This window comes from Macrotis lagotis, chromosome 1 (assembly GCF_037893015.1).
Source record: "Macrotis lagotis isolate mMagLag1 chromosome 1, bilby.v1.9.chrom.fasta, whole genome shotgun sequence".
Taxonomy (NCBI): Eukaryota; Metazoa; Chordata; class Mammalia; order Peramelemorphia; family Peramelidae; genus Macrotis; species Macrotis lagotis.
In genome coordinates this window covers 117,798,406-117,814,815 of record NC_133658.1, presented here as the reverse complement: position 1 = coordinate 117,814,815, position 16,410 = coordinate 117,798,406, and the positions used below count along the sequence as shown (strand labels likewise).

At 35.6% G+C, this 16,410-nt stretch overlaps 1 protein-coding gene across 4 annotated transcripts in view; it reads left to right on the top strand.

Annotated features, from left to right (window-relative positions):
• PUS10 (pseudouridine synthase 10) overlaps window positions 1–16,410 on the top strand; it is a 107,934-nt gene that overhangs the window by 3,860 nt on the left and 87,664 nt on the right. For 3 of the 4 annotated variants that reach the window (XM_074206771.1, XM_074206763.1, XM_074206747.1), the window contains exons 3-4: window positions 2,026–2,280; window positions 3,068–3,154. In XM_074206771.1, coding sequence (XP_074062872.1) covers window positions 2,026–2,280; window positions 3,068–3,154 — 342 coding nt within the window. The remainder of the gene's footprint in view (window positions 1–2,025; window positions 2,281–3,067; window positions 3,155–16,410) is intronic. The other variant, XM_074206756.1, reaches the window with a different exon arrangement.

Sequence of the window (16,410 nt, the reverse complement as noted above, 5' to 3'; positions counted from 1 at the left end):
CTAAAGACAATTTTTTTTTTAGTTTTTGCAAGGTAATGGGGTTAAGTGACTTGCCCAAGGCCACACAGCTAGGTAATTAATAAGTGTCTGAGGCCACATTTGAACTATTTCAACACTTTTGCTACTACTAATGGTCCTGTGCTATTCAGTGTCCTTCCCTTTAATTTCATTGATAGAGAGAAGGGGAGGAAATTGCCTCTTTTAATTCAAGCTAGCACTTTAACTGCTTAGCGAATTGCCCAGAACCCTGAGATATCAAATGACATGCCCAGGGTTACTCTGCAGAGGATGTGTCAGTGACAGAATGTCAAATTAGTTCTCTGGATTCCCAGACCAGTTACCTATGTCCTGTGACATGCTATCTCTCCCATTATAAATATGCTTTTATATTTTGATATCTTATGGATAAGTAATTTTGCTGTTATAAGACAATTTACTTAGTAGATAATTTACTTTGAAAATTAGACTAAAGAACCAATTATCCTGTGTTGACCTGCTGATAGACAGGATGTTTTTATATGTTGGCGCATTTCTTTTAATGACTAAACTTTTTCCTAAAATAAAGGTCTGTATTTTTAATAACAGTTTTCTTCTGGTGGTGGTATCTCGTTATGAGTCATAGAAAATTATAGACTCCAAGTGAAGTTGAGGCTCACCCAGGTACAACAGAGAAGCATATATTGGTGTGAGCTTTCTGTAACATGTTACAGACAAATTGTCAAGGAGAATCGGTATGAAGGATGTCATAATAGGACTGTATGATTGTAAAAAGATGAATTGGTCACATGGCAAAAGCAGGTGATAACTGACAGGTAGCTCCTGTTCTCCAGTTGCATCTTTGCGATTTTTAAGAGAACGGGAGGAGGGCTTGTAGAAAATTGAATGTACTCCCTGTGATAAACTTATGTGAGGACATGGACACAGTTACTGAAGTTGGAATGGTATAGACGAATCGCCATCTCCTTTGGTGTATTAGGATTCAACTTCCTTTTGTGTATTGTCTTCTCCCTTTAGATTCAGAACTCCTTGAAAGCAGGTTCTGTCTTCTTTTTCATGTTTGTATTCCTAGTGCTTAATCCAATGTCAGGCACCTAATGGATGTTTAATAAATGTTTATTGTATTATACTTAATTTAATTTAGGATAATAAAATATTGCCTTAGGAGTTTCTATTTTGATGAATGATTATAAATACCTTGACATTACCATATCACTGAATCAAGTTTAGGAGTCTTTGTCTTCCTTTATGATCACTAGCATTATTTATAAGTGAATAGATTAGATACTTTTCAAAGTAAAGTGAAAATTCATTGTTCAGTATAAATCCTTAAAATTATGTTTTGTTTATTTTTTGGTTTATTAAGCCCTCCCCCCCACTTCAGATGGAGCCCTTCCTTGTGATGAATTCAAATACTGTCTACATAAATAAAATTTGAGTTTATGATATTTTATTCTGCATAGTAGGATATCATATATATTTCCTGGCAAGGGGAATAATTTAACCACAATTTTCACATATTTAATTTTGTAATTACTGACCAAATAGATTATTTTTCATAGTAGGACAATTAACAGGAATTATAATCATTGATTTACTTATCATAGGAACATAAATCTCAGACTAGAAGGGACCTTACAGGTCATTTAAATAACCCCCCCACATTTTATAGAGAAGGAAAATGAGGAGCAGAGTATATTAAAATATTATTATCATCATGATTTTCCCAAGGTCACAAGTATTAGAGAAAGAATTTGAACATAGGATCTCTAACTCTTAAAAGCTATATTCCAGAATTAACATTTACCTTTAAAATCCTTCTCTTTATGTTATAGAACGTAAATAGTATAATTGGCAATTTTTTATTAAGTTATAGGAAGATGAGAATTGTATCAAAAATGATGGGGAAAAAAAATCTAAAGATGCTGTAGTTAATATTTTTCACTGATGTTTTAATATGTGGTACTTAGATGCCTTAAAAGGCATTACCAAAAAAAAGCCCAAACCTATTCTGTTATCTTTCTTTAGGACTTGCTTAGGGACCTAGAAAATTTCCTGAAAACTGAAGATGATGATTTAACTTTGGAAGCCACCGAGCCACCCCTCAAGAAGATTCGATTGCAGGATGGCAAGTCTCAAATTGATGATGGGAGTCAAAATGGTGGGGAAATGCCTGCTATTTTGAAAGATGAAAACATGTTACTTGAGAAGCCATATCTAAATGCATGCAACATATGCTTGGGAATTCTGCAGGAATTCTGTGAGAAGACGTTTATTAAAAAGGTAAACAAGTTCCTCTTACATGTTCAGTTTGATAGAGGTTTTCCTTGACTTAAGACATGAAATGATCTTCATGGTACAAGACTCTGATAACAGAGATAACCTTATTTGACAATCTTCTGGTTATTAATTGTCAAACTAGGCATCAACAGGATACCAAAGCTGTTCTAGACTATGATTAAGGAGTTCCAAGATAGAATTCAAGTAGATAAGGAATTCCTTATCGATGGTCAGTCTTCTACATGCTTCTAACATTGTTGGGAGATGGAGTGTCTTGTTCAAGATGCAGCAAGGTAACCAATATCCATCACTGTATCCCAGAATATCTGGTAGAATTGTATGGCATAAGAAAACTAGAAAGATATGGCCTAAGGCAGGGTTTGAAGTACTTTCACTGTAGTTTATTGGGGGGAAGGGAGGTGATGTAATCAGACTTGTCCTTATTACAGAAGATAAAGGCTGAGAAGAGGATGGGCTGTAGTGAGGAGAGACTTGTAGCAGACTATAAGCCTTAAGGCTTGCATTTTATTGCATTTTATAAGTGAAAAATTCCAGAGAAAAATAAAAAGTCACAGGCAGTTGAATGATAGTTTTGGACTAAAAGCCAGTTTTTATGATTCTCAGTCCAGTGTCTTTTGCTAGTGTAGATTACAGAATTTGGAAGTATATTTGTTTAACTAAAATTCTGGGATATTTTAATGTCAACAAGTTGACCAAAATTTCAGGCTTTTTAAAAGAATGAAATTTTGAACAGTTCCCATTGATTTATATAAGTGTAATTATTTCTCAGGTGTGTCAGAAGGTTGAGTCTGCTGGATATGAGTTCACCAATTTGGTATTTTCAGTGTCTTTCCCGCCACAATTGTCTGTAAGAGAGGTATGAACATTTTCACCATAATTTACATTAACAAGTACTTAAAATATGACAAAGTGAAATGAGATAACCATGTTTTTTATTTCCAATTTTGTGTATATTTCTAAATATTAAAAGAAACATCTTGGTGATAAATGGATACCTAGATAAATGAATGAGTTAACTTTTTTTTTCAGGAGCTGCTCCCCTTTTTGAGTATAGTAAGTAGTAGCCCTTTGTGGAAAATATCAGAGAATTCATAGTGGCTCTGGGAAGAAGGACCCTTTCTGAAAGGCAAAATTTATCTCTCCTGTTTGGGAAAAGCAACATTGAAATTTTTTGTTCTTACTGCAGTAGAGAGGAAAGAACCTGTCTGGAGTTTTCAGTGAATTTAGATATTTCATCCTCCTCCATTTATAATAGAAGAAAAATAATATTAATTTTAAATGCTTCAATGCTTTAGTGATCAGTGATCGTCTTCTGTCAGGATAGTCCTTTGATCAGTGCAGTTTAAGATTTCTCTGTGACTTTGTAGATGCTCTGAAGTTGTTTAAGTCTTAGTAGGACTGAGAAGTAGTGTAGCTTAGTGGCTTTACATTCTCCCTAGAAAGTCTAGCCCTGACTTTGACACACACTGTGTGACCCACCCTGCAGGAATCATGTGTCTACTCAGTGCCCAAGAGTGCTGTTTTTTAGACCTCTAACAGGTTATTTCTTAACTGAGGTTCCTCTGGACCAGCAAAATCACAACTTTGGTTTAAAAATTCCAGGCACTGCCTTAGGAGTTGGGGAGACAAAGGCAGAAGCAAATTATTCCCTTTCCTTAAGGAGGATATACCATCTGTTGACATGAAACAGCATATATGCAAAAGATTGAATGCAGACTATATAAAAGTGAATACAAAAAACTGTTGTAAAGATGGGGCAGAGGGAGGAGAGGTTCAGCAGTTGAGAAGGGATCAAGAACAGCCTTGGGAAGAAAATGAAATTTGAGCCTGGGCCTTAAAGGAACCAAAACCTAGAGGACGAGATGAGGAGTAAGGAAAGTATTCTAGGCATGAAGACTGGACTGTGCAGTGAGTGGTGTGGAGAGAGGAGATGAATTGTTCTTTACAGGGATTATTATCAAGTAAGCCAATTTGACTAGAATGTAAAGTACACAAGGGGGCAATATCCAAAATCAATCTTGAAAGATAGGTTGTAGCTCTATGGTGACAAACTTTCAGTACTAAACAGAGGTGTTTGTAGTTTATTAGATCTCTGCTTTAGGGATTTCTGTTTGGGACCTATATGGAGATAAATTGTTTGGGACTTATGGAGATGGATTGTTTCAAGGTTTTCAAAATGATTTATAAATATCTCATTTTATCTACATGAGAATGTAAGTTAAATCTCTTATTGTTGAGGAAATGGAAGATAGCCTGAGATTAAGTGACATGTCCAGGGTCACATAGCTAGTTACATTTCTGAGGTCAAATTTGAACTCACATTGAACTCACATCTTCCTGACTCCAGGTCCATGGACCGATCCACTATATACTGCTTAGAAAATGAAAGTGAGGCAGGGGTAACAATCCTTATCTCAGACAAAGCACCAGCAGAAATAGATATTAAAAGAGATAAGGAAGGAAACTATATTCTCCTAAAAGGTACCATAGATAGTAAAGGAATCTTAATTCTAAATATGTATGCACCAAATGGCATAGCATCCAAATTCTTAGAGGAGAAGTTGAAGGAGTTACAGGAAGACAAAGACAGCAAAACTCTACTGGTGGGAGACATCAACTTCCCTCTCTGAGATTTAGATAAATCTAACCATAAAATAAACAAGAAGGAAGTTAAGGAGGTAAATAGATTGTTAGAAAACCTAGACATGATGGAATATACTTCTTTTTTCTGCAGTACATGGCACTTATACAAAAATTGACCATGTACTAGGGCATAAAAACCCGATGATCAATTGCAGAAAGGGAGAGATAGTGAATACATCTTTCTCAGATCATAGTGCAATAAAATCACATGCACTATTGGGCCAGGGAGATATAGACCCAAAACTAACTGAAAACTAATTTTAAAGAATGAGTGGATCAGACAACAAATTATAGAAAGAATTAATTATTTCATCGTAGATAATGACAATAATGAAACAACATACCAAAACTTATGGGACACAGCCAAGGCAGCTGTCAGGTGATATATTATATCTTTAAATGCTTGCATGAATAAATTAGAGAAAGAGGAAATCAATAAACTAAGTGTGCAACTAAAAAAAATTAGAGAAAGAGCAAATTAAAAACCCCCACTTAAATCCCAAATTAGAAATTCTAAAAATTAAAGGAGAAATTAATAAAATTGAAAGCAAGGAAACTATTGAACTGATAAATAAAACCAAGAGTTGGTTTTATGAAAAAAATAAAATTGATAAACCTCTGGTTAATTTGGTTAAAAAAAAGAGAAGAAAATCAGAGTGAGGACACATATTAGCAGGGTATTACAATTATATCTGCAAATCTGAGTGGAGAGAAGAGAACATGGAAAAGACATTAAGGCAATAGAATCCACAAATCTTGGCAGCTGATTGGATGTAAGGGAAATGTTGTGGGTGTCTTCAAGGTTTTGAGTCTAGATGACTGAACCTGAAAGAAACAAGGTATCCTAGGAAGAAACAAGGAAGTTCGGAAGAGGGGGGAGTTTATGGAAAAAGGTAGTGTGTTTAGTTTTTGGCTATGGTATATCCAGATGGAGGTGATGAAGAGGTAGACTCAGAGCTCGACAAGGAGTTAAAGTCTAGACTACAGGTTGGAAGGTCTTCCTAGATATGCTCATTGAGCATTGATAATGAGCCAGAAAACAAGACTGAGAGGGAATGGTTCAACAGGTAAGAAAAGAACCAGGAGAAAATAGTTAAATAATAGTTAAAAATAGTTAACTTAAAAATTTGAGGAGGAGAGAGTATTTAAAAAGGAGGAAATGGTCAGTTATGTTAAAAGCTAAAGGATCAGGACTTAAGAAAGTCCTCATTTACAGTTGTTGGGTTGTAAAAAACTTAAATTACAAGGAGTGAGGAAGTGTGAAGGCAGTAAGGGCTGATGTCTTTTTTTTTTTTTTTTTAGTAATTTTGTCTGAAACAGAGGATAGATATAGATAAACAAAAGTCTGACCAAAATTTTTTTAAGGATAGGGAAAATTCTGGGCAGGTTCATGGGATGGCAAGAAAGAACCAGTGGAAAGAGACACTGAAAATCATTGTGAAAAGGGTATATAATTCAAGGGACAAGATCTGGTGTATATGAGAAAAAATGATCGAGAGCATGAATAGAGAATCTGCTTTGGCATAGAGAAGAACCTCCTCTTTTACAAAGAATGAAATAAAAAAAGAAGGGGGGGTGGATTCAGTTGAGGAGACTTGAGATGCGGGATTGAGGAGAGTAGGAGCATAGATATAATGCCCTCAACATTTTAAATTAAGTGTGAGGCAAAGTTCACTATTGAGACAGTGAACAAGGGGTAGTAGTGGATCAGGCAGGAGAAGGTTACAAGAATTGCCCAGTAGTTTTTCTCCTTTCTCCTAACTCACTTTTTGTTTTTCCTGTCTCTTTCCTTTTCACAGACCCCAGAGGTATGGAATCCTTAGACTTCTTAGTTGAGTGGCATGGAAACCCCCATTGGTACCTTGTCCATAGTAACCTCAGTGGGAGAGGACTGACCCTAGCTGGATTTCTTGTCTTCTCTCCTTCAGACATAGATGATCCTATTGATTCCCTTCTGATGGGCTACTATCATCACCCCACCAAGTTGCTTTTCCTTTTTCTTTATATGGCTGGGTCTTGTGGAAGATATGCAGTATGTGTATGGGGAGACTTCATTCATATTTAATCCCAGATGTCATGGAGAGATAAGATGGGAACCTCTCATAGCTAGAACTGTTAGTTATGCTGTTTGTACTTAGCATATGGTGAGAGTTGAGTGGGATCAGTAAGTATTGCAGCTTCCCACTGTTATTTCATGAAGCTTTACTTTCTATGGTGTTTTTGTCTTTTCATTTTGGGGGTTCAGCTTCAGTTCTATTTCTGGCAAATATTTTCTTTTGTGCAATGTGATTTTGAGCTGCAATAAGGGAAGTATAGAGGAGGGAGAAAATGTCAAAAAAATGAATGTTGAAAACTCTTCTTGTACTCGGAATAAATAAAATACTATTAAAATAAAAAAATGGATAGTAAGAAAGCCATTGAACTAATAAATGAAACTACCCCGATAAAGTAAGCTGTTAAAAAAAAAAGAAGCATATATCTCAGGAGTTTAGGAGACTATTTTAGCCTTAGTCTGATCACATCTGGGGTATTATGTTCAGTTCTGGGCACCACTGTTAAGGAATGACATTGATACACTAAAAAATTCCCAGAGGTGCAAAAGCCAGAATAGAGAATGCCATTGAGTTCATGTCATGTAAACATCTTTTGAAGAAATGGGGAATGTTCATCCTGCTGAAGAGAAGACTCAGGGAGGACACACATATTAGTTTTTGAAATTTGAAAGACTGAATTGTGGAAAAGGGATTTTGGAATATTTTTTCCTTGGCTCCAAAAGGTAGAAATCAGAACAATAGGTGGGAGCTGCAAAGGGAAAATTTTAAGCTGAAAATAGGAAGAAACTAAAATGTAAGAATGGTGTCCCTCAGAAAGTAATGGTTTTCTCCAAAGAGAGCTTTAAGACAAGATTTTTTCCCCTTAGCTATAGTTTGAACTAAATGGCCTCTAAGTTTCCATTTCAGAGTCAGTGACTCTGTGATTCCTCCACAAGAAATGTGAATAAAGTTGAAAGCTTTTAATTAAGGTTTTCACTGATAAAGAGGATGGAAAGAAAATTGTTATAGTAGTGACATCTTGAAACATTTTTGTAAGTCTTTACTAGTCAGTGATCATAATTCTAGTGTATTTCAAGATCACCATTAGAATTCCATTAAGCAAATTTAAAAACATAGACACAAAAAAGCTAAGTGACTTGCTCACATTTACAGGTTGTGAGTGACCTATTCAGGAATGCAAAACAAATCTTCTGAAACTCCAGTATTCTATCAGGTAAATTCTGCCTTTAAAAGGCATTTATATACATATATATATATATATATATATATATATGTATATATATATATATATATATACATACACATATATATATGTATATTTCAGTAGTTTACATAAGCATCTCTTTCATCACTTAACAGAATCACCACTTACTGTTTATTGAATGCTCACTGGTCATAAGACACTGTAAAATGTTTAAAGATAATAGATAACTCTTTTCCCATTCTCTTCAAAACCTTTATATAGTTTCCTATTCCCCCCCGCCCTTTTTCCTAGTCTTTATTTTGTTTTATTTTTTTTTTCCAGTAGGCAATGGGGTTAAGTGGCTTGCCCAAGGCCACACAGCTAGGCAATTATTAAGTGTCTGAGGCCAGACTTGAACTCAGGTACTCCTGATTCCAGGGCTGGTGCTCTGTGCCACCTAGCCGCCCCTTTTTCCTAGTCTTTGAACAAGAGGTGGCACTTCTCCTTTCTGTGTGCCTTTGAGCCTTGCTCTGTCATCTCCAGCAGATTGTATTCTCAGTCATCTTTTCCATTTTTCTAATCTGTAACTACTCTCTATCTACTGATTCCTTCTCTGCTCATTTAAACATTCCCGAGTCTCCCATTTCCTTGGCAAATTCTTCATTACTTTGACCCTCTCATTCCCCCCAGCTTTCATTCTCTATTTTTCTCAACTACACAATTTGAAAAAGCTGATCACATTTTCTTCCACATCTCTCCCCTGCTTCATTACTCAATAGAAACTGCTCTCTCCAAAGTTACCATTGATCTCTTAGTTGTCAGATCTGATGGTCTTTTCCTGCCTCTGCTTCATTTTGTATGTTGTATACCCTCTTGTTCAAGTTGTTCTCTCTCTGAGAAGTGATGCTAGTCTCTTAGTTCTTTTTCCAACTTGATCATTCCTTCTCAGTCTCTTGCTGGCTCATCATCAATATCATGATTCCTAATTGTGGGTCTTCCTCTAGGTTTTTGGTAACCTCATCAGCTTGGGTAGATTTAGCTATCAACTCTTTGTAGATGAGTCATATGTATATTATTTTTTATGTTTTTATGTATGTGTATATACATATATACACGTGTGTGTGTGTGTGCGCACGCGTGCACGGGCTGCCCCCTTCCCCTTCCTCCTTTTCTCTCCAACTACCCATCTCTTTAAAACACATGCATAAACACATCCCAGGTCCAGTCACTCCTCCTAAACTGTAAATTTTCATAGTGAACATTTATCTAAGGCTTCAAGATTTTCTAGGAGTTTCTTAAATATTATCTCATTTTATCCTCACAGTGGACCTGGGCAGTAGATTGTATTATTTTCCCTGTTTTTTAGATGAGGAAACGGAGAATTAGAATTGTTAAGTGATTTGATTAGTCAGGCAGTTAGGAAGTGTCTGAGGTAACATTTGAACTCAGATTTTCCTGATTTCTGAATCTAACAATGTCTAATGCTGAACTTAATTCTCTTAATCTCTCCCACAGCTTTCTGGAAGAGACTCTACAGAGTCTCTTCCAGAGTCACAGATCCCTAACCTTAACGACATCCTCAGTTCCTCAAACTCCTCCACAGAAATTTTTGTCATTTCTGTCTTCACAACTTCTCTTGAATTCAACTCCTCACCACTTGCATGGGCACCACCTTAGTTCAGATCCTCATCACCTCTTGACTATAAATTGTAAGTCTCCTATTTGGTCTCCCTGTCTCAAGTCTCTACTTGCTTCACTACATCCCACTATTCATTGCATAATTTTCCCTAAATACAAGAAAATTCCCAGTGGCATTATTGCATCTGGGATAAAAAAACAAACTACTCAGTCTAGATTTTGGAACCCTCTACAACCTTTTCAACATCATTGGACTTTTCTTTCCCTTCCACATTCTGCATTCCATTCTTCAGTTCCTGGAATCTGAAAGTCTTACCTCACACCTGACCATTCCACATTTTTAGAGTTTACTTCCTCCTCATCTCTCCTTCTCTTCTTTCAATTTACAGCTCACTCCCAGCATAAAGTATACTTAGCTGTATTTGTTCACAAGATATATTTAAGCTATATAGACAAAGATTTGAATTCTTTAGAATGTAAGATCCTTTCTACTAAAGATTGTTCTCTTTATTGTTCTTTTATCTCCTGCCACGTAGAGATAATGATTGGTTGATACTGATTATTTTTTAAAGGATTTGATTATTATGCCTAAATTCTCTCTACTTTATGACTGTTACCTCCCTTTTGTTTAGCCAGAAGATATTCCCATGGTTAGAGTTTAAAATATCTCCATAATTTAACATATCAATTAAGTGCTTTATTCTTTTCCTGGTACTCTTGAGTTTGGGGTTTTTTAAATTGTTTTTTAACCCATCACTTTTCTTAAGTGGTATAATTATGTGGGAAAAATAAAGTTTGAAAGTAAATTATATACCATAGTGATATTGTATTGATAATCAACTTTGAAAGACTGAGGAACCATCCACAACTACAAAGGACTCATGAATATGTTATTCTGCCTCTAGATAGAGAGCCAGTGGATTCCTTCTTAACTAATGTAGGAATTTCTTTTGTTTCACTATACATATTTAATGGACTTAGAGGTTTTTTTTGGGGGGGGGTAAATTAGAATTTTTTAAAAAAACTTCATCTTAATCCTGTGATCACTCAACATACTAAGAAATCATAAGGATGATTCATTCACAGACATGACACTCTTTTCTGTGAATTTCAGGCAAGCCCTGACATAGAAAGCCCTTTTATACAGCTCAGCTGCTTTGTTTTCTGTTGTTTTGGCAAGGATCTTAAACACAACTTCTCTCCCATTTAGATAATCTCTTTAATATAGATCTATTTAAACAAATACCTGAGAGTGAAATCCTGTTACTTCACTCTTGTTTAGTTGGAGCTTTAGTTAGTGGAGATTGATTCAGGGTAGTTAACTAACAAGTTGGGTCAAAAGTGTTACATTGCTGTAAAAGTCAGGATTTTAAAAGAAAATAAGCTTGTGATTATAAAGATATATTGGTGAAACTTTCAGAAGTTATTTAACATTTCATTTCTAAGCAGAGCTTTATGAGTTTTGGTATAAAGTTTTATTCATGACATTTTAAACATATTGTTGGATTTTTTTTTCTTTTTAAATGATATTTCAATACTTAGATCATGGCCTGGATCAGAGTGCAAGTCCTGGAAAGTTTGGGATCCTTCAGTTTCCTTGTTTTATGGATCAAGTTGTCTTATTTCTTTAGATGTTATTTTTTTGGGACCACACCACTTCACTTCATGGAGACAATAATACATGGAAGGGTTTTCATATATCAGTGGTTCTAAGAGCTACACTAATGAAATTGCATATTTTCTAAAGTATAAGTAAGATTGTGTTTTGATTTCCTTTTTAAAAATCATTGAAAGAGAAGGCAGCAGGGTATATTAATATTAGATAGATAATTGAGCGCAGAATCGGGAAGACTTGATTAGTGAAATTGCAGGACAAATAAAGTAAAATACAACTTTGAAAATAGAGAACTTTTTTTTTTAGAAAGATTTTATTTATTTATTTTGAGTTTTACAATTTTTCCCCTAATCTTGCTTCCCTTTCCCCACCCCCCACAGAAGGCAGTCTGTTAGTCTTTACATTGTTTCCATGGTATACAATGATCTAAGTTGAATGTGATGAGAGAGAAATCATTATCCTTAAGGGAAAAAATAAAGTATAAGAGATAGCAAGATTAAATAATAAGATAATGTTTTTTTTCCCCCTAAATTGAAGGTAATAGTCTTTGTTGTTTGTTCAAACTCCACAATTATTTCTCTGAATATAGATGGTATTCTCCATCCCAGATAGCCCAAACTTGTACCTAATTGTTGCACTGAAGGGATGAGCAAGTCCATCAAGGTTGATCATCACCCCCATGTTGCTTTTAGGGTGTACAGTGTTTTTCTGGTTCTGCTCATCTCACTCAGCATCAATTCATGCAAATCCTTCCAGGCTTCCCTGAATTCCCATACTTCCTGGTTTCTAATAGAACAGTAGTATTCCATGACATACATACATATACCACAGTTTGCTAAGCCATTCCCCAATTGAAGGACATTTACTTGATTTCCAATTCTTTGCCACCACAAACAGGGCAGCTATGAATATTTTTGTACTAGTGATATTTTTACCCTTTTTCATCATCTTTTCAGTGTATAGATCCAGTAGTGGTATTGCTGAATCAAAGGGTATGCACATTTTTGTTGCCCTTGGGCATAATTCCAAATTGCTCTCCAGAAAGGTTGGATGAGTTCACAGCTCCACCAACAATGTATGAGTGTCCCAGATTTCCTGCATCCCTTCCAACATTGATCTTTGTCCTTTCTGGTGATATTGGCCAGTCTGAGAGATGTGAGGTGGTATCTCAGAGATGCTTTAATTTGCATTTCTCTAATAAGTAATGATTTAGAGCAATTTTTCATATGACGATGGATTGCTTTGATTTCCTCATCTGTAAATTGCCTTTGCTTATCCTTTGACTATTTGTCAATTGGGGAATGGCTTGTTTTTTGAAAATTTGACTTTTAGAAATGAATCCTTTGTCAGAAATACTAGTTGTAAAAATTGTTTCCCAATTTGCTACATTTCTTTTGATCTTGGTTACAGTGGCTTTGTCTGGAAAACAGAAAACCTTTAAAAACCATTGTGATAAACTTCTTTTGGCCCTTTCATGTTACTGACTTCAGAAAACCTTTAAAATTTGAATATGTGACAAAAATATGATAGATTTTTTAAAATTTGTAATCTAAGGTGAAATAATTTTTAGGAAACATTTCATCATGTTTTTGTCTTGTTTCTTCAATTTTCTCCCATACTGTGGTATCAAATCAAAATTGTTTTCTGAGCCTAGATTTTTGTGATGGTTGATAATGCTCTCCTAGTATAGTAGTACATTGACAGGTCCTTTTAAAAATGAATTTCACTTTGAATTCTACTAATTTCTTTCTGTTCCTTACCATTTTTGGTCAGTAGAGGGCAATCTTGTTCTGTCATTTTGGATGAGAGAGGTCCTTTTCCATGTTTCCGAAGTGCAGGAACAGATGAAACCACTCTGAGTAAGGAATAAGCAGAAATTTGTTTTCATTCAGGCTTTCTATTGATTTAGGATCAAAGGTTCATATTTGGAACTTAAAGGGACCTCAGACATCAAGCAGTACAAACACTTTTGCACACAAAAAAATTTAAAATTCCTCTTCTAGTATATCATATATCCCTTGTTTTTTTATCATTTCCAAATGTGCTAAGCATGCCATGTGTTTTTTTTCTCCAAGTCTTTGATAAAAATATTAAATAAATAGCATAGGATTCCTGGCATGCTAGAATGTTGTGTCCAAATAACCCTTGGGGACTGCTTTGGGTCTAACCATTTACCAATTATAAAATCTACTTAATTCTGTTATTCTCTAGTCCATATCTCTGTTTTTTTTCCATAATAATACTTTTATTCAAGTCTCCTGATACTTTTTTTTTTTGCCAATAACCCCTCCCCCCCAGGATGCAGGCCATCATTGCTCCTGGAGGAGGAGCTCTGGCTTTGGGGACATGATGGCTGCTTTGGTCATATTTCATCATGGGTGCTCCAAACTTGGGGGTGGTAGCTTCCTGATACTTTTTCTGTAGCAGTCTCATGTTTTACTAGTCTAGGAATTCTGTCAAAAAATGACATAAAGTTAGACTGTCATCACCTTTTCTTGCTGCGAAGCAATGCTGACTTTTTATGATGACTGCTTCCATTTATAGATGTTAACTAATGAGTCAATAAACATCTCACTGTATATTTTGGCATTTTGACAGGAAAAGCTCACTTAATTATAGTTTGTAGATTCTATTTTCTTCCCTTGATTAAAAATTGGGACAGTTTTTGTTCTTTTCAGTACTTCTTACATTCTCTAGAATCTTTTTTTCTTTACTTCGAATTTTTTTTTTTTTTTTTTTTTAGGTTTTTGCAAGGCAAATGGAGTTAAGTGGCTTGCCCAAGGCCACACAGCTAGGTAATTTTTAAGTGTCTGAGATCAGATTTGAACCCAGGTACTCCTGACTCCAAGGCCAGTGCTTTATCCACTATGCCACCTAGCCGCCCTTTACTTTCAATTTTGTCCAATCCAAAATTACAAGGTCTTCATACAGATGCTGAAATCAGTTCTGTTCATTATTGGAGCTTTGACATGTTCCATTTCTAACTTGGACCAGATCTCTGGTCTTTAGGCAGCTTGGTGACCCCTTACTCCCCAGGGTAAACCATATTGGTGCCAGACTTTGTGTGGATACCTATTTAGCATAGCTCCTTGCAACTTAGAATTCCAAAGCTCAAGAGATTTGCTAATCTCAGGAGTCTTAAGATTTTGCAAAGACAACTCATAGTGACTCAAGTGTTACATCTGGGAGTTCTTTAAGTACTCAAGATGATGTTGTAATTTTCCAGAGCCTGGTGACTTCAACTTACCAAAGGAAGCCAGGTACTTTCTTATTGTCCCCTAATTGTGAAAATCAGTTCCCTATTAGCTATTTTTGGTTCTGACTTTTTCAAACCAAATGTAATTTTTCTTCACAAATAAACTGAAGATGAGAGTCAAGCAGTTTTACCTTCTCTTTTATCATTGTGCCATCTCCTCTGAGCAACAGTACTGCCCCATTCTTGATCCTTCTCTGTTTGTAACCATTTTAGCTAAAAAAAAAAAACCAAAACCCTCTTTTTGTGTCCTTAGCAACCTTATCTCATTCTGTGCTTTATCATTCCTCATATTATTAAAGGACTGGGCCATTTGTTTTCAGTTTGCATGCTCTACCCTTGTTCTATCTTTTGAGCATATTTGTTACAATTGGTTGATAACTTCTGTTTCTACTTTTTTTAGACTTATTCCTCCTTCTTTTCTTCATCAGCATTGTTTATCTTTGTATCTTCACAGTTTCATTTTTGAAAGCTTCCTGTCTTTTCTATATAGATTTCCCTATAGAACTCTAGTCCCTGGGATCCTACTTAATTTTTCTCCAAATCTTTTGAAGTCTGTTCTTCAAGTCTAGGGTGCATGGGAAACATGCCAGGTTTTTCTCTTCATTGTAAATTATGAGATAAAATGATGAAATTCTCCAGAGATTCCTGTCCTTTCTGTACTGGTCACCAGTATCTTTTGTTAGTGAGAATCAGATCAGAATAGCATTTACCTTTGTTGGTTTCTCTACCTTCTCAAGCCTGTCATTATTGTGAGATCTTTGATCTTAGAGATTTAGAATTTCCCTCCAAATGATCATAACTCATCTTTCCAGTGTACCTTTCTCCATCATGTCTCAGCTGTTCTTTGCAGGTGTCGCACTCCCCATGCTATAGACCTTCTTCTCTTATCAGAATGTGGCAAGTTTCTGATCTTTGGAGCTGTAGTTGGTTAATAGACTACACAGTCTATTCATATCTGCCACTTGCATTTTCTCATTTTCCCTCAATGATGTTCATCTTGATTTCTTTAGAGATGGTATGGTTCCATGTTTCACTGCCATAGAGTAGTACTGGTAAAATGTTCATATCAGAAAGATGGATCTGTGCTGTTATAGGAAGCTTTGGGTCAGTATAATAACAGCAACAACAGATATAGCATCTGTGAGCTAGGCAATTTACTAAGCACTTTGCAAATATTATTTTGTCATCATAAAAACTCATTTTAGAGATGAAGAACCTCAGCATACAGAGGTTATATGACAAGTAAATATTTGAAACTGTATTTGAATTCAGGTTTTCTTGATTCTAGGCCTATTACTCTACCCACTATCTTAGCAAAAGAGTTTTTCAGTTTCCTGAAAATAATTCTGAATTAGTAAGGCACTCTTGAAGGACAGCCATAGACAGGTAAGTCAAACTTCCATCACTTTCCTTCAGACCTTGTTGGACATTGTCCATTACCCTGAACTCAAGAGCCTTGGGAATGACAAAACTTAACAAATGACTATAATCTGCTCCCAGTGCCCCCCCCCCCCCCCAATTGTTGAAGGAGAAAATCATGGGGACAATCCAAGCACCTTGGAAATATCAGTGCTTTCAGCCCTGGGAACTCAACTATCATCCTAGGAAGTAGTCCATATAGAGATACAACCTGATAGCTGTTCCTGCAGATATAACAACTCCAGCTACTTAAGACTCATACAAGAAAGTTCTTGCCTCCATAATTGTTGGCACTATTAAATTA